Genomic DNA, 24639 nt, shown 5'->3' with positions numbered 1-24639 from the left:
CACCCAGTTCTGGTCATGCACGAGGTTCCTCTACCAGGCACAAAGGAAAGACCACCCTCTCTGTCATTCTCCGTTTTTTTTTATTGGTTCTGAGATCAAAGGGCTAGGCGAGCTGGGACGGGCATCGGGAGGGCGCTGAAAGGCTCTGCCCTCGGGGCAGACATGCTGTGTGGGGTCTGCTGGCGGGCTCCCTGGCCCACCCAGCCAGCAGCGGCTGGGCAGATGGCACTTGGCGCCTTGCGTGTCCTCTACCGGCTTGGCACTGTGGCCTCCTCGCCGGCGGGCGCCCCCTTTTCCAGTTGCAGGAGTTGTGAGTCTTTCACAGTGCAGAGGGGTGGGGGTCCGGGGTGGGCACCTCCCCGGGGTGCAGGCAGGCCCCATCCGCCAGTACATCCTGGGCTCTCGGCAGCTACTGCGGGGTGAGGCGAGCTCAGCTCTTCTCCCCGCCTGTGGGAGTTGGCAGACCTGGAGGAGCCCCTCAGCGGCCTCAGCGAGACATCATCCGGACAAACTCTGGGAGGGGACAGGAGCGGGTAGAGAGAGTGGCAATCAGAGCCAGCAAACGACCCTGTGGCCAGGCCCTTCCTCATCACCCCTGCTCCGAGGCTGCGCTGTCCCCAACATCTCCCCCCATCTTCGTGGGGCAGCTCTGGGAGCCTGTGGTCTGCAAGTCTGACCCCTGCAGATATCCTCACAGCTCTTCCCTGGTGGGGTGACCTCACAGCGCTCCCTGGTCTGATCCAGCCTGGCATTTCCAGCACAGTCCCCTGGGTATATTACAGTTGTATGGGTTTTTTTGGTTCTTTTTTTTTTTTTTTTCGGAGCTGGGGATCGAACCCAGGGCCTTGCGCTTCCTAGGCAAGCGCTCTACCACTGAGCTAAATCCCCAACCCCAGTTGTATGGGTTTTTAATCCATTCACTTACAGAGGAACATCTTGGCTGTGTCCAGGTTTTGGCTGATGTGTTTATAAAAAGGGGGGGGTGAGGTGTGGGGAAAGGGGGAGCCTCAGCGGGCCAATGCTGAGGGACCAGCCACAGGACCGGATAGTGTAGAATAGAGTTTATTCAGGGCATGAGGAAGTTAAGAGGATAGTAGAGGCAGAGAAAGGAAGGGAGAGAGAGAGAGAGAAATAGAGTAGAGGTGGGCCATGTGAAGAAAGGAGGGAAGGGGATGAGGAGAGAGCAGGAGCAAGAAGGGAAGAGCAAGAGAGACCAAGAGAGAGAGGAGGGGCAGGCAGCCCCTTTTATAGTGAGTCAGGCACACCGGGCTGTCACCAGGTAACTGTGGGGCGGAGCTTAGACAAAAACAAAACAAAACAAAACAAAACAAACAAACGCTAACATTGGTAACTGCTAATAAAGCAGCCATAAACACCCACATTTGGGATTCTACACTGACATACACCTTCAATTCACTGGGATAGACATCCCTCCTTTATTATTTTTAAAAAAGATGTTTTTAAATGTATGTGAGTACACTGTTGCTCCCATTACAGACGGTTGTGAGCCACCATGCAGTTGCTGGGAATTGACCTTTTTTTTTTTTTTTTTTTGTTCTTTTTTTCGGAGCTGGGACCGAACCCAGGGCCTTGCGCTTCCTAGGCAAACGCTCTACCACTGAGCTAAATCCCCAACCCCCAGACAGTGCTCTTAACCACCGAGCATCCCTCCAGCCCCTATCTCTATTTTTAATTGTGAGTGTGGATGTGTGGGTGTTGTGAGGGCAAAGTCTAGTGAATCTTATCTGTGTGTGAGGTGTTTATTGTCTAGGAAATGTTGGGATAAAGGACACAAAGTTAGGGTTGGAGAGGTGGCTCAGTGGTTCAGAGCACTGGCTGCTTTCCCAGAGGTCCTGAGTTCAAATCCCAACAACCACATGGTGGCTCACAACCATCTGTAATGGAATCTGATGCCCTCTTCTGGTGTGTCTGAAGACAGCGACAGTGTACTTATATATAATAAAATAAATCTTAACAACAAAACAAAACAGAGTTATTCTTCTTTTAAATTTCGGAGTTGATTAGGGCAGCCATGGGGTACAGGGTAAGGAAAAGGGACGGACCTGAAGTGAACAGAGGTCAGAAAAGAGGAGGCTCAGTCTGTAGAAGCGTCTACTGCTGGGTATTGGAAAATAAGTAGAATTTCACTCAAGGATAGGTGAGATGGTTCAGGAGGTAAAGGTGATTGCTGCAAAGACTGGAGATCTGAGTTTGATCCCCAGGGCCCATTTGAAGGAGGAAAAGAACCACCTCCTGCAGGTTGTTCTCCATACTCATGCCATGGAATGTGTGTGCAAGACACACACTGGATGGATAGACAGACAGACAGACAGATAAATGCAATTTAAATTATCTGTCCCAAGTGGAAAGACGACACCAGGCACAATGGCTAGCAGATTCACAGGAAGGCGGCATAGGGCACATGTCTTCAGCATGTCTTAAGGCAGCTCAGAGGGAAGGAACGATAGACGCTACGGCTGGAAAAGCAAGCTGTGGTCAGATGTCAGAGGCCTAAGGTCAGGGCTGAGGAACCGTGATGCTCAGGAGAGTGTGAACAGAGACAGTTGGGGCAGACCGACACAAGGGTGGACAGATATATGGATAGCTGGATACAGGACAGACAGGAATGCAAGGAATGGCTGCAAGGAAGTGTGTGACTATAGAGCAAACCACAGAAGCATAGGGGAGAGGCGAAGCTGGGAGCCCAGGTACCGAGACATACGCACGAGCGAATGTATAGCCTATGATTGCATGCAGAATAAATCGATAAATGCAGGAATCGATATGTATCAATAACTTTTAGAGATGGTGACAAACTTTTAGAGATACCTGGATAGATGAAGAAATGAACGGGTGAACAGTCTGAGTGACAGACGGGTAGACAGACGCACGGATGGGCATGGGCGTGGATCGACAGTACACAGAGAGCAGAAGAAATGCAAGGGGCGGGGCGAGGCACAGAGTGGGATTGGTGGTTCCCTAGTGCGCCTGCGCTTAGAGGGCTCCGTGGCTGGTCCGCTTCACACCCGGTTTTCAAGCCCCCGCCTACCTTCGAAGTCCACTCGTCCATCTCCATTGAGGTCCACGTCTCGGATAATTTCCTCTATGTCCCGGTGTCCCACCTGATGACCCAGGAGCTTCCTCATGGCCTCTCGCAGCTCGCTCGTGCTTATCTCCCCGTCACCGTTGGTGTCAAACTGGAGAGCGTGAAAGGGAGAGCACGCTGCATGGATGGGCGGCAGACCCCAAAGCTGAGAGGGGTTCCCCCTATGCCAGGTCTCCTTTCCAATCCAAGACCCCGCCCACGGTCAGAGACCAGGACCCAGGGTTCAGGATCCTTCACAGTCATCCCGAAGTTGAGACTCAGCCCTTCCACCCCTGCCTGTCAACACCCATCCCTCACCTCCCGAAAGGCGTCTCTCAGTTCCTTTACACCGATCATATCTGCTGTCTCCGCCAGGAGTTTAGGGCCCATCAGTTCCACAAAGTCATCGAAATCCACGTGGCCACCCACTGTTGCAAAAAAGAAGGGACTAAGCCACGCTCAACCCGCCCAGTACACACCTCTCACTAAGCAGCCTCCCCGCTCTCCTCCATCTCCAAGTCCTGGGGTGTCTCCAAGTCCTGGGGTGTGACCGAGGGCAGTGAGGTCAGATCACACACAAGGGGCTTGTCAGGAAACGACTCGAGGGGTGGCCAGGGAGCGGGAAAGGGAAGAGTCTCATAGTGGGCAGAAGGAAACACAGGAGAAAGAAGCCACAGAGCCGGGTGAGCCAAGACGCTCTCGGAGGTTCCCCGTACCTGCACCATGGCGCGCTCTGAGCCTGCCTTTACTCAGCTGTGCAAATACAAACGCAACTTGCAAGCGACTCTCAGTGGAAGGAAGTAGGGCACCTGCCTGCTGGCTTCATCTTTGAATGACTGCAGCAAGCGGAGGTGGGGGTGGGGGGACGCCCCCCCCCCCCGCATACCTTTTAGTTGTGTTTGTGTATATGCGCCTTTATGTATGCAGGCCTATGAGCATCTACAAAGGCCAGAGGTCAGGCACATCCTCCATTGCTCTCCACCTTCCTGCTTAAAGCAGGGTCTCTCACTAACCAGAAGCTCACTAACTCAACTACAGTAGTAGGTCAGTGAGCCTTACCTTTCTCCACCTCCCCAGTGCTGGAATCACAGACACATATTGTCGGCCCTGGCTTTCTCCTAGCCACCACTACCACCATCATCACCATCATCATCATACAGAGCCCATGTAGTCCAGGCTGGCCTCAAACTTGCTATGTAGCTGAGGATGATCTTGAACTTGGTTTTTTTGTTTGTTTGTTTGTTTGTTTTTGTTTTTTTTAAGATTTGTTATTTTATGTGTATGGATTCTTTTTTTAAAAAGATTATTTATTTTATTTATATGAGTACATTGTAGCTGCTTTCAGACCTACCAGAAGAGGACATTGGATCCCATTAAAGATGGTTGTGAGCCACCATGTGGTTGCTGGGAATTGAACTCAGGACCTCTGGCAGAGCAGTCAGTGCTCTTAACCGCTGAGCCATCCCTCCAGCCCCATGTATGGGTTCTTTACCTACATGTTTGTCTATGCCCCACATGCATGCCTGGTGCCCACAAAGCCGGAAGAAGGGGGTCAGACTGTCCTAGAGTTACAGCTGTAAGTCTCCATGTGGTCGCTGGGAATCAGACCCGAGTCCTCTGGAGGAGCAGCCAGTGCCCTTAACTGGGGGGCCATCTCTCTGACCAGCCCTCATCTAGAACTTCTGCACCTCCATCCCCCAGGTATGCTCTCAGCACAGGGGCTGTGGGGTGTGGTGGAGTCAGGAGGATACCTGGGACTTGCTGACCAACCCCTGTAGTCAAATCAGTGAGCTGCAGGCATGTGCCACCAAGTTTGGTCTATGCCTTCCTAAGGACCAAACCTGGGGCTTTGAGCACGCTAGGCCAGCATTCTACCAAGCAACTATCTCCATACCAACTCCATGGGTAAGCTTACACTCCCGTGGCCCCGGCAGCAGTCGGTGTGAGTCTATCCTGTGTGGGCCCCTCCTCTCCCCTTCCCTTTCCTTCCCATTTCCCTGTTCCCCCTGCACTTCCCTTCCCTTGTGTGACAGATGCCTCAAACCCAGATCCCTGTTTCTGCAGAACCCAGATAAAGACGCGGATAAAGACCTCGTGATACCAACAGCATCCTCTTCCTTCTTACCATGAGCCCAGTTCTAGGCTGTTGTCCACCCGAGGCCCTAACTTACTCCTAGTGTCTCGTTACAACCCTGATTTACAAGGGAGGAAGCCGAGGCTCAGAAACCACGAGCCACAGAACAAGAAACAAAAGTCGACCCCAGGCCCGTGTGGTGGGGAGGGCAGCGACTCACGGTTCATGTTGATCTGCTGGGACAGCTCGATGAGTTCCATCTCAGTGGGCATGTAGCCCATGGTGCGCATGCAGTTCCCCAGGTCCCGGCAGTTGATGTAGCCATCTTTGTCCTTGTCAAATTCCCGGAAGGCCTCTCGGAGCTCTGGAGAAGCCAGCAGGGGCAGATGTGATCAGAGATGGGACCCAAAGAACCCTTAAAGTAAAGGCAGTCTGGGGCCAGCTCGGAGAGGCAAACCCTGGCGTCCTCTGGGCTTCTCTGGCTTGCCCAGGGCTCTCTACAAAATGATCCCTGCTTTGTGCTAGGGACTGCCCCAAGCTGAATCTGCCTCTCCTCCTGCCAACACCCAGAGGCAGGTGGATCTTTTTAAGTTCAAGGCTGGACTATTCTATGTAGTAAGTTGCCGGACAACCAGGAAATATGTGGAAAAATCCTGTCTCAAAAAAACAAACTGGGGTTGGAGAGAAGGCTCAGTGGTTAACAGCGTTAACTCTTCTTCCCGAGGTTCTGAGTTCAACTCCCAGCAACCACATGGTGGCTCACAACCATCTGTAAATGGGATCCAATGCCCTCTTCTGGTGTGCATGAAGACTGCTATAGCGTACTTGTATAAATAAAATAAATAAATCTTTAACCCCCCCCCCCAAAAAAAACCCATCAGGTGTGGTGATGCACACTATTAGCCCAGAACCCAGGAGGCAGAGGCAGGTGGATCTCTGAGTTTGAGGCCAGCCTGGTCTACAGTGTGAGCTCCAGGATAGCCAAGGCTATGCAGAGAAACCCTGTCTGGAAAAACAAAACAACAGAACAACAACAAAACCAAAACCACCCCCACACAAAGGGAGTTGAGCAGCCCTATCCTCTAAGGGCCTGACTTTACCTTCGATCTCCTCTGGTCGTAACGATCTATCCTGAAACGAGAGAACATGTCACGTTAGCAGCAGAAAGGGACCTAGAACATACAATATGCCCATCCAAAGGGGGCATCCAAGAGGCAGCAGGCAGTAGGGGGCAGGTGATGGGAGATGAGCAGAGGTCTGTCTGGACCTTGAGGGAAAAATACTTAGTCCCCAAGTCTTAGAACCAGAAGGGTATTGACAGAGATGCCTCACACCCAATAGTCCCTGCAAAGACTGTGGGCCGCTGAAGAGCTGCTCCCTTGTCCAGACACAAATGGAAACAGAGCTGGTCCAGAGATAAAAACCTGTAAATAAAATAGGGCCCGGGGAAGTCGCCACAGAAGAAAAAGACCACCCAGCAACACCAGGAGGAAGTTGGCAGCAAGAGGCCTGCACGAGCTGGAAGATGGGGGTTGCTACGGAGGGGAGAGCAGGCAGAGGCCACACAGGCAGCCCAGACAGAGGAAAAGCTGGAGCTGTGTCCAGCTTCGTGGGCACTGCTCCCACCTTCCCCCCAGTGTGACCCCATGCCCTGGACCTGGGGGCTGCATTTTTGCAGCTTCCAGTAGGGCCTGTATCTCCAGAGGGAGCTAAAAAAACAAAAACAAAACCTGCATCCAGGCATTAAAATTGCTGCCCGAGAAGTTTCTAAAAAACAAGTTAGAGGAAGCGTGGAATAGGTCCCTATGATGACGCCATCACCTAGGCCTGCCCGGTAGGCCCCTGATGATGACGCCATCACCCAGGCCTGCCCGGTAGGCCCCTGATGATGACGCCATCGCCCAGGCCTGCCCGGTAGGCCCCTGGTGATGACGCCATCGCCCAGGGTTGCCTGGTAGACCCCTGATGATGACGCCATCGCCCCAGGCCTGCCCAGGAACTCCTGGTTCATAATAGATATGGGTGCCATGTTCCTGCTCTCTGCCTTAGGGTGTAGAGAATATGAGGGAGGTCTGGCTACCCTAAGGAGGCTCACAGCAGGCACTGGCTCCCACATCAGTAACACAGGCAAACAGGAAGGCCATAGTGAGTGTGGGGTGTCTCAGCTGTGCACAAAGGTTGTTTCACAAGGCGCGTGGAGGCCATGGAGACAAAGGCACCCGGATATAGGCACCCAGTCTGAGAACCATGTCCAAAGGGAAGCGTTATGTTGATGTTCAGAGTGTATTCGAGTTGGGAATGAGCAGGCTACAGATTTCTCAGGTCCTTGCAGGGGACATTTCTAGCTGAGGGGGTTGTTGGAAGGGAGTTTGTGTCTGTGACGACACATGGCCGCAAGGCTTTTCCCTTCCAAGGCTGGCATGGTGTACACAGCACAAGAGTCAATCCTGCTCCAAGACAGAAATATAGGTTCCTGGACATTCTTGGGTGGCCAAAAAGACACATTTCCATGTATTCTATCTCCAGTAAGTGATAATAATTGTACAGTCATCCTTCGCTATCAGTGGGGGATTGATTCCAGAAACCCCAGGCATGCCAACATCTTACGATGCTCTACGTAAAATGGCACGCTGTTTTGCATATCATTTACATACCTTCTCCAGTATACTTCAAATCATCTCGAGATGACTTGTTCTATTTATACAATGCAAATACTATGCAAATAGTTGCTATGTTTTATTATTCAGGAAATGAGGATAAAAAATAATAATTTTGTGCATTTTCAGGGCAGATGCAAAGTTTTTTTACTTAAACATTTTAAAGACTTTTTTTTAAAAAGATCTATTTATTTCTTATGTATAAGTAGACTGTAGCTGTCTTCAGACACACCAGAAGAGGGCATCAGGGGGTTGGGGATTTAGCTCAGTGGTAGAGCGCTTGCCTAGCAAGCGCAAGGCCCTGGGTTCGGTCCCCAGCTCCTAGAAAAGAAAAAAAAAAAAAAAAGAAGAAGAAGAAGAAGAAGAGGGCATCAGATCCCATCACAGATGGCTGTGAGCCACCATGTGGTTGCTGGGATTTGAACTCAGGACCTCTGGCAGAGCAGTCAGTGTTCCTAACTGCTGAGTCCTTAACCTCTCCAGCCCCGAGGACTTATTTTTATTTGATATATATGAGTGTTTTCCTGCTCATGTATATATGCGCACTGCCTGCATGCCTGGTGTTCTAAGAAGCCAGAAGAAGACATCAGATCCCCCGGAACTGGATATACACACAGTTGTGAACTCAGGGTGAGTTTTGGGGACCGAACTCACATCATCTTCAAGAACGGCAAGCGCTCTTCACATCTGGGCTCTCTCTCCAGCCCCAAATGCAAGGTTTTAAAAAATTTATTGTGTGGTGTTGTGGAGAGGAAAAACTTTACAGTGGCCCTGCTACAACAAACCTGGTGGCTGTACCCAGTCTCCCACTCTGCCCCCAAGTCCCGCGCCGGGCAGTGGGGGGACATGCGTTGTGTTCCACAGTAGTATATATACCACTCCTGGGGTCGGGGGAGTGCAGGCAGCCTTGGAAACATGCATGTTTTCCCCCCAGTTTGTGCAGTTAGGAGAAGCCCTCAGAACCTAGAGTCAGACAGACCCAGGTTTGAAGTTTCTGGCTGCTACCTCCTCGCTCCTGCTTCTGAAGCTAGCTTTCTCAGCTGAAACGTGGGTGAATGTCAGTGGGTGAAACTCATAGGGAGTTTTCGTGCATTCCTCAAAAACATGTATTTAGCATTTGAAATTAAATCAATGTGATCTACAAACGCTTGTATCCCTGACAGCCTCGTCACCCTCTTCCTTGTGACAGCTCAAGACACCTGGAGGAGGCTGCTCCGTTAAGGTAGCCACTAACCACCCGTGGCTACTTATATTCGAACTGGAGGGCTGGGGTATACAGTTCAGGATAGAACCGGTGCCTAGCATATTCAAGATCGCACAAGCTCAACCCTCAGCCAAAACAAAGCTTTTAATGAAAAAACAAAAAACCAAATCAATAATTCCGTTCATTGGCCACCTCCCTAGAGGTCAACAGTCACACGTGACAGAGGATGTCACAGCATAGCATACCAGGAGACCGTCTGGGTACACTGCATTGCTGCTAAGAGCACAGAAACTGCAGAATTAGCTGCGTCTGAATCCTGTCGCTGACACGTGGGAGTGTGACCTCAAACGTGTTACTGTATCAGACTTAGTCTCCCCACCATGGTAGTGAGGAGGGCAAAAGCCCCTGCCTCTGGGAATTGGGACTTCTGGGAGGCGATCCCACCAAGACACTTGACGTAGCGTTGGTTTCCTCTGCACGCCGTAAGGAGTCCGGTGCGTGTTTATCTGCGCATGCGCAGGTGCGCTCGCACAGGCACGCGTGGAGGCGTGTGTGCACGCAGGACCATGTGATTGCATTTGTGATAGTGTGCGTATGGAGGATGGGGGTCAGCCTTAAATGCTCTCCTTAGGAGTCTTCCACCTTTTTTTTTAAAGATTTATTTATTTATTTTATGTCTGTGAGTACACTGTGGCTGTCTTCAGACACGCCAGAAGAGGGCGCCAGATCCCATCACAGATGGTTGTGGCCCACCACGTGGTTGCTGGGATTTGAACTCAGGACCTCTGGAAGAGCAGTCAGTGCTCTTAACCGCCGAGGGTTGTGCCTGTGTACAACCCCATGAATGAAGAACCCCTGGGGGCCAGAAGATGGCAGTGTGATCTCCATGGCGCTGGAGTTAGAGTCAAAGATGAGCTAAGTGATATGAGGTATTGGGAACTGAACCCAAGGCCCCTGAAAGCGCAGTACCACTGAGCCACCCGGCCAGCCCATCCCTTGCCCCATCCGCCTTATATTTTAAGACAGGTCTTTCTCCCTGGGGCCTCAGGTTCACTGGTTCTGGGCCGGCCAGTGAGCCTCAGAGATCTTCGTGTCTCTGACTCCTCTCAGCAAGCACCTGTCATCACCTTCCGATTTCTAGTGGGTGTCGGGAACTAATCTCGGGTCTTTTATCTGCTTTTATTATTTATTTCTCTTTTGAGACTTTTAAAAAAAGATTTATTTTGTATGTGTTTGAGTGTTTTGTCTGCATGAATATATGTGTATGCATGTCACGGTGCCCATGGAGATCAAAAGAGGGCATCGGATCCACACATACGCCCCCCCACCCCCGGGACTGGAGTCACAGATGGTTGTTAGCCACCAAGTGTGTGTGTGTGCTAGGAGGCAAACCCAGGTCCTTCACAAGAACAGCCAGTGCTCTTAACCATCTCTCCAGCCCCCGGCTTTAATCATTTCTCAGTGGTTGATACAGACTCACTTTGGAGCCATGAGTGGGAAACTTCAAGAATCAGATTCACAAGTTGGGGGGGCATTGAGAATTGGGGTTGCTAGGTTACAAAACCCCTTTTCTTCCCAGCACCTCCTCATGCCATGTGAAGCCATGTGAAGCCAGGTTCAGTTAGCTGGCTTCACCGGGTCAACTTACGTACAGGTTGTCTGTTCTCGGCAAAACCCTTTCGGAGAAAGATGCAGGCGGGACCCAGCAGGTTGTGCATGACCGCACAGTTCTGGGCCAGCATCATGAGTGGTCCAGGGAGCTCACCGCCATCCGCCAGCCCATCCTCACTTGTCTGCACCGCCATGTAGCTGGTCTTCTCCTCCTGGCGCATCTTCAGCCAGAACCAAGCAAATAAAAAGAGGGGTGAGGTGTCACCTCCCTGTTCACCTGGGCCCTCCCAGCCCTGGCCTGGCTGTTGATTCTAGAAGATCCTTGAGAGTCACAAGATGAAGTCCTGAGAGCTTTAGCGTGTACAAGGGTGAATATCTAATTAATCCAACTGATGGAGACTCCAATCCTTGGCCGAAATGTCCCATGAAGAGATAGATGTGGTGCTTGAAGTAGGCTGTGCATGCACGCACACACACACACACACACACACACACACACACACACACGCACGCACGTATACAGAGAATCACACACTTGTATGCATGACATTCAGAATGAAGCAGACGGAGCGGAGTGTCACACAGAACCATGTCCTTTCCCTAAATGTTTCCAGTGTCCCAACTCAGCCCTGGGACCTACATCCTGTCTCCCAGTCTTCTGATAGACTCAGGCCCTGCCCTAGCTGGACACCCCCTCCTGCACCCCCACCAGAAGAGTCAGGCTGAACTGGTGACACAGAGAACACAGGGCTTCCGAAAGTCCGCTAATTGGAGGTCACAAACCAACGATACCATTGCTGGCAAATAAAAGGTGAGTGGTAGGGGGTGGGAAGGGGGCAGAATGGACGCTGTGCACTCTAAATGGGCGGTGCTACCCAGGCCACGCCAGGCCACAGGTGCCAAATCTGGTTCAAAAAGCATCAGTGGGTCAGACGAGGCCCACCTGTGCCCAGGCTCCACCTGTTCATGACGACCTAATTGGGCGGTCTTCCAGCAATTCTCCTTTCCTCTCCCGCCCTCTTTCCCTGGCTCCATGCCCAGGCTGGCCTCCTTGCGCTCCAGAGGCTGAGGCAGGGGCCTTGCCATCTGACCAAATATAGCTGTGCTCTCAGGCCCCAGCCAGCCTGAAGATTCCCACAGTTATAAAAAGTCAGCATTGCTCCACAGACCTTCCCCTTAGGATAGAAGCAGTGTCCAGACACAACATGTGGCTAGATCCAGGCCTCCCAGAATTCTCAGTGCCTCCCAGGTCCAGCACCGTGCCCCGCAAGGGGATAGCCTCTCTTCAGCGTGGGAGCTTGTAGCAGAACTTTCCCAAGGACAGAGGGATAGCTGGACTCCCAAGAGAGCTGTCTGTCTGAGACACACAGAACTATACACTCGCCATCCCAACTAGCCTTCTTCCAACCAGCCCCCTCTAGCTAAGCACACACACAGGTGTAGACGGGGCAGCCTGTTCTGTTGGAACCTCAGAGACTCAATTCCAGCCTCTTAACCCCTTCCAGACCTAGAGAAGGAGGAACAGAACTTGAGTTCCTCAAAGGAGACACGGTGACTCAGACCAAGGCTCGAGGGTCAGCTGTAAGAAATCTCTGAACATGAGGGACGTCCACGGAGCAAGGCTCACTCTAGCTTGAATCTCTGCCCCATTTGCTCACACCTCTGAGGCTATGCTGGAAATGGCAAAGACCAGAGAGCCCTTCCCTCTAAGAAGGGGTCCATGAGAAGTCCAGGACTGGATGGAGGACTAGCTCCAGGAAGTAATCTGACTGGAGATGTTTGTGGAAAAGCAGACTCTGTTTCTGGACGAATCTCACTCGTGTTGGCTCAGGAGAAGCACAGACAGGAGGAGGAGGAGGAGAGGGAGGGGGAGGGGGAGAGAGAGAGGGGGGAGGAGGTGGCAGGTGGCACAGAATCCTAAGAGCGGTTCGTGTGCTGCCTCTGGACACCGTCACGGGCAAAGCTCTGCCACTTGCTCGCTGTGTAACCTTGTGCATCTCCCCGTGCCCCAGCATCCTCCGCATTCTTGGGGGGCAATCGTCTGTGTCCACAAGGCTCTCTCGTGAGCCAGCGAGCGAGCTACGTACGGCCTATAGAGTGCTCTGCATAGCATTCAGAACACAGTAAGAGCCAAATAAATGAAGTTGCCGTAGTTACGGCAACGGTGCAGACAATGGTGTTGGTAGAGCGAGTTAAGAGATGTTGGGAGCCAGAAGGCATTTACTTCTGGCTCCAGGGGAAGTGGGGGAGCATCTGCCAATCAGTAGAGAAATGAGAAGGACGGAGAGGGATTTGCTCCCACAAAGAATAAGCCAGTGGTGGCTGGGAATTTCCACTGCATCTCTTGAGTGTAACTCTGCCTGGCACCGCGTTGCCCCAGGAGGCAGCCGTTCTTCCCCAGTCAGCGATGATGACACCTGACAGTCTAGTCCTGCCCGGTTCAGGGCCAGAAGCAGGCTACGTATCACCAGGTCCATATTCCCAGCTTCCATTCAGGGAGCCGAGCCAGGGGCCAGGAACGCCTGGGCTGGAACCAGGAGAGGCCAGAGTATTAGAGAATGTCACTACCTCCGGCTCTCTAACAATACCATCTACCCGAGGGTGCACGGTGCGGTCCGCTCGTGCTCAAGGAGAATGTGAAGGGTGGTGGGAGCTTCATGAGACAGGAGAGGGCGTGTCACTCTACAGAGTGGGGAGTTGAACTAGACAGTCTCGGGGGTCATGTTTTGGAATTTATGAATAACATTTCTGGCACTGAGAGAAAGAAAAGGCACGCACGGAATACCAGCTCCGAGTTTACACAGGGCAGGCTCTAAATCCTCAACTCTGCTTGCTAGCGACAGAATGACCTCGGAAATCCTTATCTCCGGGCCCAGCTCCCTTCTCTGCAAACTAGCCAGGGGAAGTATTCAGAAGGGAAGAGGGAGTGAGATGGCAGATGTCTGATACATTGTAAAACATCCAAAAAAAGAAATGGTTCCTAAGAGTTATGATCACTTCTCCAGGGGACTCAGAGCCTTGCCAGAGCTGCCAGTGTGGCTCAGTGGGCAGAGGCACAGGGCTCAGCACGTATGAGGCTCTGAGAACGAAGTCTGCCTGGGTGTGATGGCTCAAGACTATGCTGTACATCTAATGTGCGGCAGCTAAGGCAGGAGGATCTTGAGGCCAGCCTGGGCTACAAACAGAAGCCTCATGTCAAAATCAGCGGTGATGATAGCCGATCTCTTCCGTTTTTACCCCCTCCTTTACCTTGGATGATAGTGAGCTCCCTAACACGTGTCCAGCACTATACATCCGGCACTGCGCACAGCACACAACCATTTTGAGAATTAAATACTAGGGTCTGGGCGTGGTGATGCACACACCTTTGAGCCTAGTACTTGGGATGCAGAGGCAGGAAATCTATGAGTTTGAGGCCAGTGAATTCCAAGTCAGCCATGGCTATGCATAAAACCTTGTCTCAAAACAAAACAAACAAAAACCAACCAGAGAGAGAAAAGAGAAGAAAAAAGGCCTAAGCATTATGAACCAGCTGTAGTGGCCCATACGTGTAACCCCAAATACTCAAAATGCGGTTTCAGAATAAGCCCTTGTTTCTAGTTAGCAGAACAGAACAAGCAAAAGCCACTACGGCTCAGGCCCGGGTGGTGTACAGATCTGAGTTTGAGTCCCACTGAGACACACGTTGGAAGAGGTACGTGCCCATCAGCACGCCCAACTGATGGGCGATGATAGAACTAAGTCAATGGAACGTTAAGGAATTCGTCCACAATCACATGGCCGGGAGGAGGAGCCCTGTGTGGTCTGACTCGAGCACTCTTCAGCAGGAGATGATTGGAGGCGGAGGAAAGGACTCGTTCTTAAATTCATATCCCTCTGCGGTGGCATTTGCCTGTGATCCTCTAATTCAGATCAGCCTCTGCTTCCATAAACCACCCCCCGGGCAGAAGCCTCCCCTGAGAGAATGGCAGACTCTGAGGCACGAGGGAAGCGTCAGCCCTCTGAGCAGCCCAAGGAACGGCCGAAGATTAAATGAAATTCGATGTGAGCAGCTTAGCCACACGAGAGGAAGGCGACAGGCTGAAAAGCCCCAAGTGTCCTAAATCGAGAGGTCAGAAACCTTAATGGGGAAAATGAGGTGGGACCTGAGTGACGGCTCCATCAGCCAATCCAAGACCTTCGGTGAGTCACCTGACCCTCTAGTCTCCCCGCCCCCTCAATGGGCAATCACTTTTATTTGGAAAATGAAAACACTGGAAGCAAAAATCTTTATCAGTCTGTGACCTGACTGCTGCCAGGCAGCAACATACGCAGCAGAATACACACAGGCAGGGAGCACACATCCTGCAGGCACAGCCCAGACCCTAATGATGCCCGAGGAGCGAACAATTGCCTTCTCAAAGGAATTCTTGCGAAAGAAATCCTAGCATACAAGCAGTAAATCCACCCTAGAAAGTGACATATACAATCCTGACCCACATATCTCTTGGGCACTGTGTTTCTCAAAAGAAGCCACTCTGGGTTCTAAGACGGCGTGGTCATCCTGACTCCCACTCCTGACTCGAGAGTAAGGGTGAGTAGAATCAAAAGGGGGGAAATGTCCTTGGTTAATACGGTTCCCATAGTTTTGAAGGCTTAGATCGGTGGTTCTCAACCTGCAGAGCATGACCCCTTTGGCAAACTTCTATCTACATGATTATTTATATTATGGTTCATAATAGCAAAATTAGTTATGAAGTAGCAACAAAAATAACAATAATTGGGGGGGGTCATCACAACACAAGCAACTGTATTAAAGGACTGCAGCATTAGGAAGGTTGAGAACCACCGGCTTAGAGAGTACCAGTGAGAAGCACAGACCCTCTGAGCCCTGTGGCCTGCTCCTGAAGGGTCTTCCATTCTTTAGACTCTAGGGTAGCTATCTGTACACCGATGTCCTACGAATCTCCACTCTTCATGTTACAACCCTAAAGCCCCAAAGTCACATGATTTTTCTCTTACCTCTTCCATGAATCCCCAAATATGGCCTTCCGGGACCCCATGACCTCCCACCCCCAACCCCAGGCAGCTTTAAGCCCTAACTTTAGCTCAGAGCCTGCCTAGAACATAAGAATCTGCCAATGGAGGGTGTCTTGAAGTCGGAGCAGGGAGGCGGTTTTGGATAGACACCCTGGGAAGGGTAGAGAGTGTCTGACGCCCACCCACTTCATCCCCTCCGGGGTAGGCGGCAAGATGTCCCCAACCCCAGTACCAAGACTTGGGCGCTACACAAACATACCTTTCTCGAGAGGTTTCTTAGTGGCGACTTGACGCAGTTGCCCATTCTACACTGACACAGCCCCTTTGGCGGTCTCTGGGTCCATGAAGGAGGCTTCTGGGGGTCCAGAAGACCTCAGTCTGGGTCACTGCCAACCCCAGCGACTCTCTGTCCGAGCTGGCTCTTCCTCCAGGACAGAGCTGATCTGGAGCGCGCGTGCTCGCCTGCCTGACTGCTCCCGCTGATTTTTTTTTTTTTTTCCTGGTGGTTTGTATGTGCGTTTGTGCGTCTAGGTTTAACTTTCTGGTCAGTTTCTTAAGGAGCCAAAGGCTGAAGGAAAAAGTGCATGGCACCAGAAAAAAAAAAAAATCCCCTGGAGAGTAGATCACAGAGGGCACTGGCGCTTGGAAGCCTCTCGGATCATCAACATCAGATTAAAGCATTAGCGTTGAGTCCATTCTCTGCATCTTTCCCCTCCCCTCAGCCCCCTCCTTCCCATGCTGCCAAATATGCAGGGAGATTGCCTTGGGGAGGGGGACCAAGGTGGCAGCTGCAGCTGGGAATTAGGCCAGCAGATCCAGAAAGGGGAAAGCTGGCTAGTTTGGGCCCCCAAAGCCAGGGTGCCTCACAGCTTGCAAACCTTGCTGTGTGAATGCGTGCGGGTGAACGAACACACACACACACACACACACACACACACACACCACTAACCACACACATGCATGCACACACAGGACCCCAGGGAGATGTATGCCTCATCTGAAGAGCACTGAGCCGGACAAGCATGGCTCATCCGCCCCTGGCAATTCCAGCTGGATGGACAGCAAGGTGGCTCTCAGTCGAGGGCCTGGAGATCTTGTGACGTCTCTATTACGCTCCATTTTTCACACTTGCCTCATCATTGACATGGAACGAGGCTCCAGGGCTGGCAGCACAGCTGAACCCACAGCTGGCATCTGCTTCTTCCTTCTGTTCCCTCTGCTATGTAAAGGCTCCCTGACCCTCGGGAAGCCAAGCGATGGCCTTGAGGGGAGCAGAATGAAGGCGGTGCTGGCACAGAGGTCGTGGCCAAGGTCTCTGGTCCTTCCCATTATCCTCCCAATCCTGACCGAGGGTCTTTCACTGGCTTTGTTGAAGTGCAGAACAGGGAGACTGGCTGCCTTTTAAAGGTGGTCCTCAAAGTCCCACTGATGGAACTTTACAGACGACTGGATGTTCCTCGTCCCTCCAAATTCTCGCTTTGTCAAGAGAATTCTTCTCATACCTCAGATGTCCCGGTTTGAGCGCTGCAATCCAGAGATGCATTCCTGTTTCCGTGCAGCCAGCTTTTCCCCAGCAGGGGGCGCCAGAGATAGACCAGGAGGCTGACCCATTCCCTGGCCCCTGATGCAATCGCAGACACCGGCCCAGACTGCTTCCTCTCCCAGGGACTTTTGTCCATTGGGGTGTCTGGTCAGAAATCTCATTAGCGAAGATCGCTGGGTGCCTTGCCCAGTGGGTGGCACAAGCTTCCTCCTGCGAGGCTATAAAGGAAGTCGTTGGCTGGCTCACGATGGCTGTGATGCCGTGGGAATGGTTTAGCCAAGGCAGTTTCTCGATGCCTTGTTTGGGCCATACTCCTGGAGGAGGAGAAAAGGGAGAGGCCACTCCCTGAGCACAAAAGGAGGAGCCTGGGTGGGAACACCTAAAGGGCAGGAAACAGGGTGAAGATGCCGGACAGACAGCTGGGGAGGGGCAGACAGCTAACGGAACCGCAACGCAGTAAGGAGGAAGCACTCCGCTGGGCCAGGGGTCAGGGTCAGTGGCCTCGGATGTATGGGGAAGGATCTGGGGTTTAAGGTTGAGCCCAGGCTCTGACTCTGATCACCCTCCATTCCTGAGCTTCAGTTTCCTCCGTTAGAAAATGGGACTTTCCCTGTGTGGCTAGTACGGCGCATACAGGAAAGCCTGCGGTCCCTAATAGCGCTGATAAGTAATTATTCAAATGGAAGAAGGAAGTAGCCTTTGCCCGGCGTTTATGTGCCGGGTGCTGTGCTTGGCTCTGGGAACAATAAAGAGGAACAGCAGCAACGGGAGTCTCCATCCTCACAGGTGGGCAGGAGAGCGTGAGGAGCACGGCTATTTAACTGTATTTCAGAGAACGCTAAGAAAGGCAAACACAGAGGCGGCTGGAACCTGCCCTGAAGTCCCTGGTGCAGTGGGTGTAGGCGGCTGAGTGCAGAGACTGTCCGCTCTCTAGGGAGCTCGAACCTGTCGCTGGCGTGAAGATCCCCCGAGAGTGGCTGGGGAAACGCTTCGGTGGTTATGTGCGCTTGCTGTTCTAGCAGAGGACCGGGGTTTGGTTCCCAGCACCCACTTCTCGCAACCTTTTGTAACTCCAGTTCCAGCCAGGCACACATGTGGAACACAGACAAGCAGGGGAAAAATAAAAAAAAACCTCCTACACACAAAGTAAAAATAAGTAAATCTGGGCTGGAGAGATGGCTCAGCGGTTAAGAGCACTGACTGCTCTTCCAGAGGTCCTGAGTTCAAGTCCCAGCACCCACGTGGTGGCTCACAACCATCTGCAATGGGATCTGATGTCCTCTTCTGCTGTGTCTGAAGACAGTGACAGTGTACTCGTATATAATAAATAAATCTTTTAAAAAATGAAAAATAAATGTTAAAAAATAATAGTAACAAATAAATAAATAAAAGATGTACCGAGGGCTGGAGAGGTGGCTCAGCGGTTAGAGCACTGACTGCTCTTCCAGAGGTCCTGAGTTCAAGTCCCAGCACCCACATGGTGGCTCACAACCATCTGTAATGGGATCTGATGCCCTCTTCTGGTGTGTCTGAAGACAGCTACGGTGTACTCACATACATAAATAAATAAATCTTTAAAAAAAAAATGGACCGAGAATAGAATGCCGAGTCAGACTGATGGAGATGGATCTGATTCACTCTGGTCTTCTGGAACTTGTCTCTTAGATACTAACACCTCCTTGGGGTTTTTATGGGTGGTTAATGAAACAATATTCACAAAGGGCCCCACCCAGTGTCTGGCGCCTAAAACCTGTCCCCTTCCTCTGCCTAGCACTGGCCTTAAAGTACTAGATGCATCATCCACTCATCCCGTTACTCAGCCCTGGTCACTTCTGCCCCCTGCAGGCCAGGCTCTGATATAACAGGCGCTTGTCGACCTTGGCTTTGTATGCCTCTGTCCTTGGAAACTGGAGACAGAAGACAGCAAAACCAATCAAATGCTTAAAGAAAGCCCATTCGGCCGGTCTGCAAGATGGTGCAGTGGGTCAAAGTGCTTCCTGCTGAGCTTCACATCCTGAGCTGGATTCCTGGGATCTACATGGTACAAGGAGAGAACCAACTCCTGAAAGCTGTCTTTTGACCTACACTCCACACACACACACACACATGCACACTTGCACAAATACAAACATATACATGCACACATGCAATATGCACACATGCACACACACTTGCATACACACATATACACACATACCCATGAACACCTGCACACACATGCACGCATATACTTGTACACATGCACACACATATACACACATACACATGCACACATGCATGCACAAACACACACATGCACATTTGCACATAAATGCACACATATATACACACATGTACACACATACACATGCACACACACACTTGCACACACGTACACACATATACACACATACCCTCCATATATGCATATACATGGACACACACTTGTATACATGTACACACACATATACACAGATACATATGCATGCACAAACACACACATGCACTCACATGTATGCATACTTCTGCCTCCCAAGGGCTGGGATTAAAGGTGTGCACCACCACACTTGGCATATATACATTTTAAATAAATAAACTGTAGAAAAATTCAAAATCCATTCTGCTTTAGGGTAAGAGTGGGGTTGACACTACTGAGGTTTTAAGGTCAGCCAAGGATCCAGAAGGAGCAGATATGGGGTTTTACAGACTCCTTAAAATAAACTGGCCAGGGGCTGGGGATTTAGCTCAGTGGTAGAGCGCTTACCTAGGAAGAGCAAGGCCCTGGGTTCGGTCCCCAGCTCCGAAAAAAAGAACCAAAAAAATAAATAAATAAATAAACTGGCCAGTGGGCAGGAGGTTTGACCTTCCCTTAAAAATACAGCAAGGCTGAAGGTTGGGAGTTTCCTCTAGGAAGCGAAGAGTGCTTTGTGACACGCACCCTTTTTCTTATACTCTGCGAGTCCCTGAGCTTCTGAGGCCATGCTTCGGATTGTGAATGGATAATAGGATGAGAGGGTGAGAAGGATGAGCCCATCGCTGGTTATCCCTGATTAGCAGGGGGCTGGACTTAGGTTTTGACCAGATCTACCAGCAACATATCAACTTGGGTGATAACCCAGTGCTGGGACACTCAGGGGGAGAGCTGGGGGACACCATGAGGTGTGCCCCGTGGACACTTCTGATGACTCCCTTCCCTTCCTGGCCAGCCCAGTGCCACTCAGGTGACAGGTGTTACTGTTTATCTACTCTGTGACCTCTGGCAGGCACTGCCCTCTGGAGCCTGTGTCCTCGTTTCAAAAAGGGGAGATGACAACGCCAACCCTCTGAGGACAGACTCTGGTGAGGGTCGTGGATTCTGGGCTGAGGTTTTGAGTACCCCTGTCGATCACCGGAAACAGCTGGAGCCAAACGCAGACATCCAGACGTCCCCGAGGATGCTCATCCACTGATTCAGCCACTCCTAGCATCATGACTGATGCAAACCACAGGCTGACCTTCTCTTCCCTCACCCCAGGCCCCGAAGGAAAGGCATCAGAAAAGAGCAGGTGGAGCAGGATCAGAGATTCACGGTCCTCGTCTTTAAGACACAGGCTGATGCGGTTGAACCCACAGGACCCGAACCATCATGGCCCTGACCTATCTCTTCATCTGTACCTCAGGAACGAGGAACCCCATGAGTCACTCGGGAATGCTGTGAGGCTTTTGCTTGTTGTGTGGACACCACGCTGGTCCCTCCAGACCAAGAGAGATGCTTCTCTAGGATGGGACCAGAGCTGGGGGCGTTAAGCTGGGGCCTTCGTCTCTTCTTAAGCTTTAAAGCAAGAGCAGGTGTGTTCCCACCATAGTCTTCCAAGACCCCATATCCTGCTCACTCACGGTTGCGTCTCATGCCCCACAGTCGGGGCATCCAGGTGACATGTCCTTACCTGGTAGAACCAGGGACAGTTCACGGAGACTGAGCTCTGAGCCCATTCTTTCAAAAGCCTTCCTTGCCTTACGTGGCAGCCCTTACTCAGACACCCCTCTTTCGTGACTCTTAATTCGAGCAGTGAAATGAACAACGCAGGCTGCTCTCTAGCCTGCGCTTACCGTGAACTGGGCCTCTGATAGCCTTAACCTCCTGTGAGCCTTCACAACCCTGCCAGGTAGCCTTTCCTCGGTCTCATTCCTGGATGAAGAAACCACGGCCACAGAGAGAGAATGATGCCAAGGTCACAGAGATACAAAGTGACAGAGTTGGAAGCTAGGGATCCCAGCCACCATCCCATACCTTAGCCTTGAAGCCACAGTGTCTCCCTACAGGCAGTAGAGCAACTCCAGGTTGCTGATTGGGGGAGGGGGGGATCTTGCTTCCCACTTTCCCCAGTGTGGAGAGTCTATCTGGATAGCTCTACTATGCCCAATCCTGCCTAGCTCGCTCTGCTGCTACTACAAGCAGAAGGAAGGCGACCTTATAGTTAATTGGTATCAGCAACACGGACATAGACACAGCCCTGGCTTGGTGGCACACAGTGGACCCAGCTTTATACAGGGGCCTGCGTAAATCGTTTAACTTCCCAAATTCTCCTTGAGACACTATAATTCATCCCTCTCTCTTTTTTCCCCCCAAATAAATAAAAGCCCAGATGAGATAATGGTTCAAAAAAAAAAAAAGGTCAAAAAATGGATAAATAAGTTAACGGCCTGAACAAAATACACTCTGCCCTAAGTGGGTCCACCCGGAACTTTCTGCATTCAGGACCCCACCTTGCCTTCTTAAGTCTCCACCCTGTCTCTAAGGACAGAATGTTCAATGCAAGACAGAGATAGCAAGGAAAGACTACTTCCTCCTGGTCAAAGGAGACCGGAGGCTCTTGACACAAATCCCCCCCAGCTGGGTTTGTCGTCTTGATCCCTTAGAGGAGTCACAGGAAACTCAAACTGAATGTGCTTGGGGGGAGGGGTAGCGGGGGGGGGGCAGAAAGTCTGCGGCTCTGAGAGGCAAGAGCTTCCAGAGGGAGGTAGTAAATATTTCATGGGACCTTCCAACTCCTCGTGACTCAAGTGACCCTGTGACATTTCAGAACCTGGGGCTGGAGAATAGTCTCCACTTAATGGCTGAGCGGTTGGAGGAGGTGAGGAGCAGACGGTCGAAAGGCTCTGAGCTCAGACTGGGGCCTCTGCAGGCAAATGCTGCAAGGGTGGGGAAGCAACGGTCCTTCCCCCACCCCGCTCCCAGATCGATAGCAAGTTGAATAATCAGCCTGTGACTGGGCACCTTCCAAACTGCTGGGTCAAAAGCTCCAAAACAGCCCAGATCTTGACTACCCCCCTGCTCCCTTCCTAGTGGACCACCAATGCCTGGAGAAAGTGGGCGTTCAAGAAATGCTTGGTAACTGAGTGAATCAAAATTCCCCACTCACGACACAGCGTTTGGGTGACAACCCAGTCCAGACCCATAGATCGCTCCTAACATGCTTCCGCTCCTTGGAACACACAAACCACTGCAGTGAGCATCTTCCCTGGCACGGAGCCAGGCTCTGGCTCGCAGGGCTCTGCGTCCAAACCTCTACTCCTGAGCACCGCTAACAGGGCTCCCTGCAGGAACAAAGCCTTGTGCGGCTGGCCCCATCACACCATCCCAGCAGTCCCGTGCAACCCGAATCCACGTGCAGCTGCCTTCATGACAGAGCTCCACCTGCATTAGCCACTGCAGAGTAGTATTTTTGAAAAGAAGTGAGCAGATCTGAAGCAAAACACACGCGGCCTCCTTGTAGTACTGATCCCGCACAGCAAGCCGGGAGCTTGAGGTGGTTATCTTTGCCTTAGATCCTGCCACAGAAACGCTTAGACCCCCTGCGTCTAAAACCATGCCAGCCAGCATTCTGCAGTTCAGCGCCTCTGCTGAACTGCCTCCCTCCGTGAGTTCGATTCAATTACAGGCTCGGAACTAGAGGAAATCTTGGCTTCGCTCAGAAGTTCAAGGGTTCCTGTCTCCCCTGCGACACAACCCCCCACTGTAGCCTTGAGCTGTTTGTAAACGCCTGGCTGACTGGAGTCCTTGCGGGCAAAGGCGTGCGAGGAACAAAAACGAGTCGCCGGTGACCTCTTAGTGGCCTTCCTGACCCTAGACACAAGAACTCAGGCTTACATTTTCTCGGTCTTATCCCACAATTGCCTAACTGTCATCCAGATGGCATCCCTGGAATACCACCTTTCCTAAAACATTCTCAAGTTCCAGATAGAGCCGTAGCCCTGGGCAGACCCTTCATGCCTGCCCAGACATCTCTTCTCCTCCCCATTTTTCCAATCCCCTAACTTTCTCCAGACCTTTGAAGACACTCTAAGTCACGGCTATTAGAAATTCATATGCAAACAACTCAGCGGACTCCCAGGTCCTCCCCTCTGCCGCTCAGACTGCAAGCCCTTCGCTCCTTTGGGTCGCCAGAGGCCAGAGGAGCGGGTTGGCGCCGCCTGCTCCAAGCGCTGCTCACGACCCCGGAAAATCTCCGGGGAGGATTGCGGAGGTCGCTCCTGCAGGTGCGAGGCAGGCTCGGCTGAGCAGAGCTCAGGAAGAGGCCCGGAGTGTGGACAGCGCACAGGGTGCTGAATCAGACACGGGGGTGGCGGAGTGCCAGGGCCGCGGGAGGACAGGATGAGCCGAGGTGCGCCCCGACTGGGCAGAGCGAGCAGGGCCGGGGACGCGCCGCCGCCGTAGGGTCCCGAGCGCCGGTGCCCCGAGCGCGGGCGAGGGGCGCGGCCCTTACCTGACCGAAGGCGGAGCTGAGCATGGGGCGCAGCTGGTGGAGGAACGGGTCCGCCTCGGGGGTGCCAGCGGGAGCCGGGTCCCCGCGACCCCGCGATCGCAGGGAGCCCCGTAGACTGAGAGCCGGCGCCAGCCCCCGTTCCTCCCCATCGCGCCCGCGGGCCGGCGGTAGCGTCTCCCGGGGCCTGCAGTGCGCCTGGGGCAGCCCACGCCGGCTCCCGCGCGCGCCCTCGTCCCGCGGCACCGGCCGGCACAGGGGCCTCCGCGAGCTGGGGTCCCCGCACGTTGCAGGCGAGTCGGGGCAGGGACCGGGCAGCCTGCGGCCACGCAGCCCGGGGTCCCGCGCAGAGCTGTGGCGGGGAGCCCGGCTGCCCCCGCTCGCCGCCGCCGCCTTGAGCAGCGACGTCTTGGACTCGCTCTTGGCGATGTGCGAGCTCATCGCGGCGGGGCCCGCGCTCGCATGGCCCGGCGGGGGTGGCGCGGGGCCCCCGGAGGGCAGGGAGCGGGGCGCCCGGCGGGAGCCGAGCCCGAGGACGCGCTGCAGGCGGGCGCCGTCCCCTGGCCGCTTAAATGCGGCCCCGTCGCCGCCGCCCATGTGACAGCGCAGCCTCTGCGCCCGGAGCCTCGAGCTCCCGGCGGCCGGCGCTGCGGATCTGGGGGGGCAGCCTGCTGTCCCCCGAGAGCCCACCCCCGGCTCTCCCGCGGCCCAGGTGCCGCCGCGC

The 24639-nt window shown here is 52.7% G+C and overlaps 1 protein-coding gene across 5 annotated transcripts; it reads right to left on the bottom strand.

Annotated features, from left to right (window-relative positions):
* Positions 1–61: 61 nt before the first annotated feature.
* Cabp1 (calcium binding protein 1) lies at positions 62–24575 on the bottom strand. Of its 5 annotated transcripts, none has more exons than XM_087577636.1 (7): positions 23919–24572; positions 10673–10852; positions 6260–6290; positions 5380–5523; positions 3404–3513; positions 3050–3197; positions 62–513 (listed from the first exon to the last, which is right to left on the bottom strand). In XM_087577636.1, exons 1-7 carry the CDS (start codon positions 24510–24512, stop codon positions 488–490), a joined length of 1233 nt encoding a protein of 410 aa, XP_087433762.1. In that variant the 5' UTR covers positions 24513–24572; the 3' UTR covers positions 62–487.
* Positions 24576–24639: the final 64 nt, after the last annotated feature.

Source organism: Rattus norvegicus, chromosome 12 (assembly GCF_021556685.1).
Source record: "Rattus norvegicus strain SHRSP/BbbUtx chromosome 12, alternate assembly SHRSP_T2T, whole genome shotgun sequence".
Classification (NCBI taxonomy): Eukaryota; Metazoa; Chordata; class Mammalia; order Rodentia; family Muridae; genus Rattus; species Rattus norvegicus.
The sequence above is the reverse complement of the archived record's forward strand: the minus strand, read 5'-3'. Positions and strand labels throughout refer to the sequence as shown.

Coding starts and splice junctions, on each gene's coding strand:
- Cabp1 (XM_087577636.1), bottom strand. CDS start 24,512: ATGGGCGGCGGCGACGGGGCCGCATTTAAGCGGCCAGGGGACGGCGCC. Junction 10,853..23,918: donor TCAGCTCCGCCTTCGGTCAG/GTAAGGGCCGCG, acceptor TTCTGGCTGAAG/ATGCGCCAGGAGGAGAAGAC. Junction 514..3,049: donor TGGACGAGTGGACTTCGAAG/GTAGGCGGGGGC, acceptor GTCCCCTCCCAG/AGTTTGTCCGGATGATGTCT.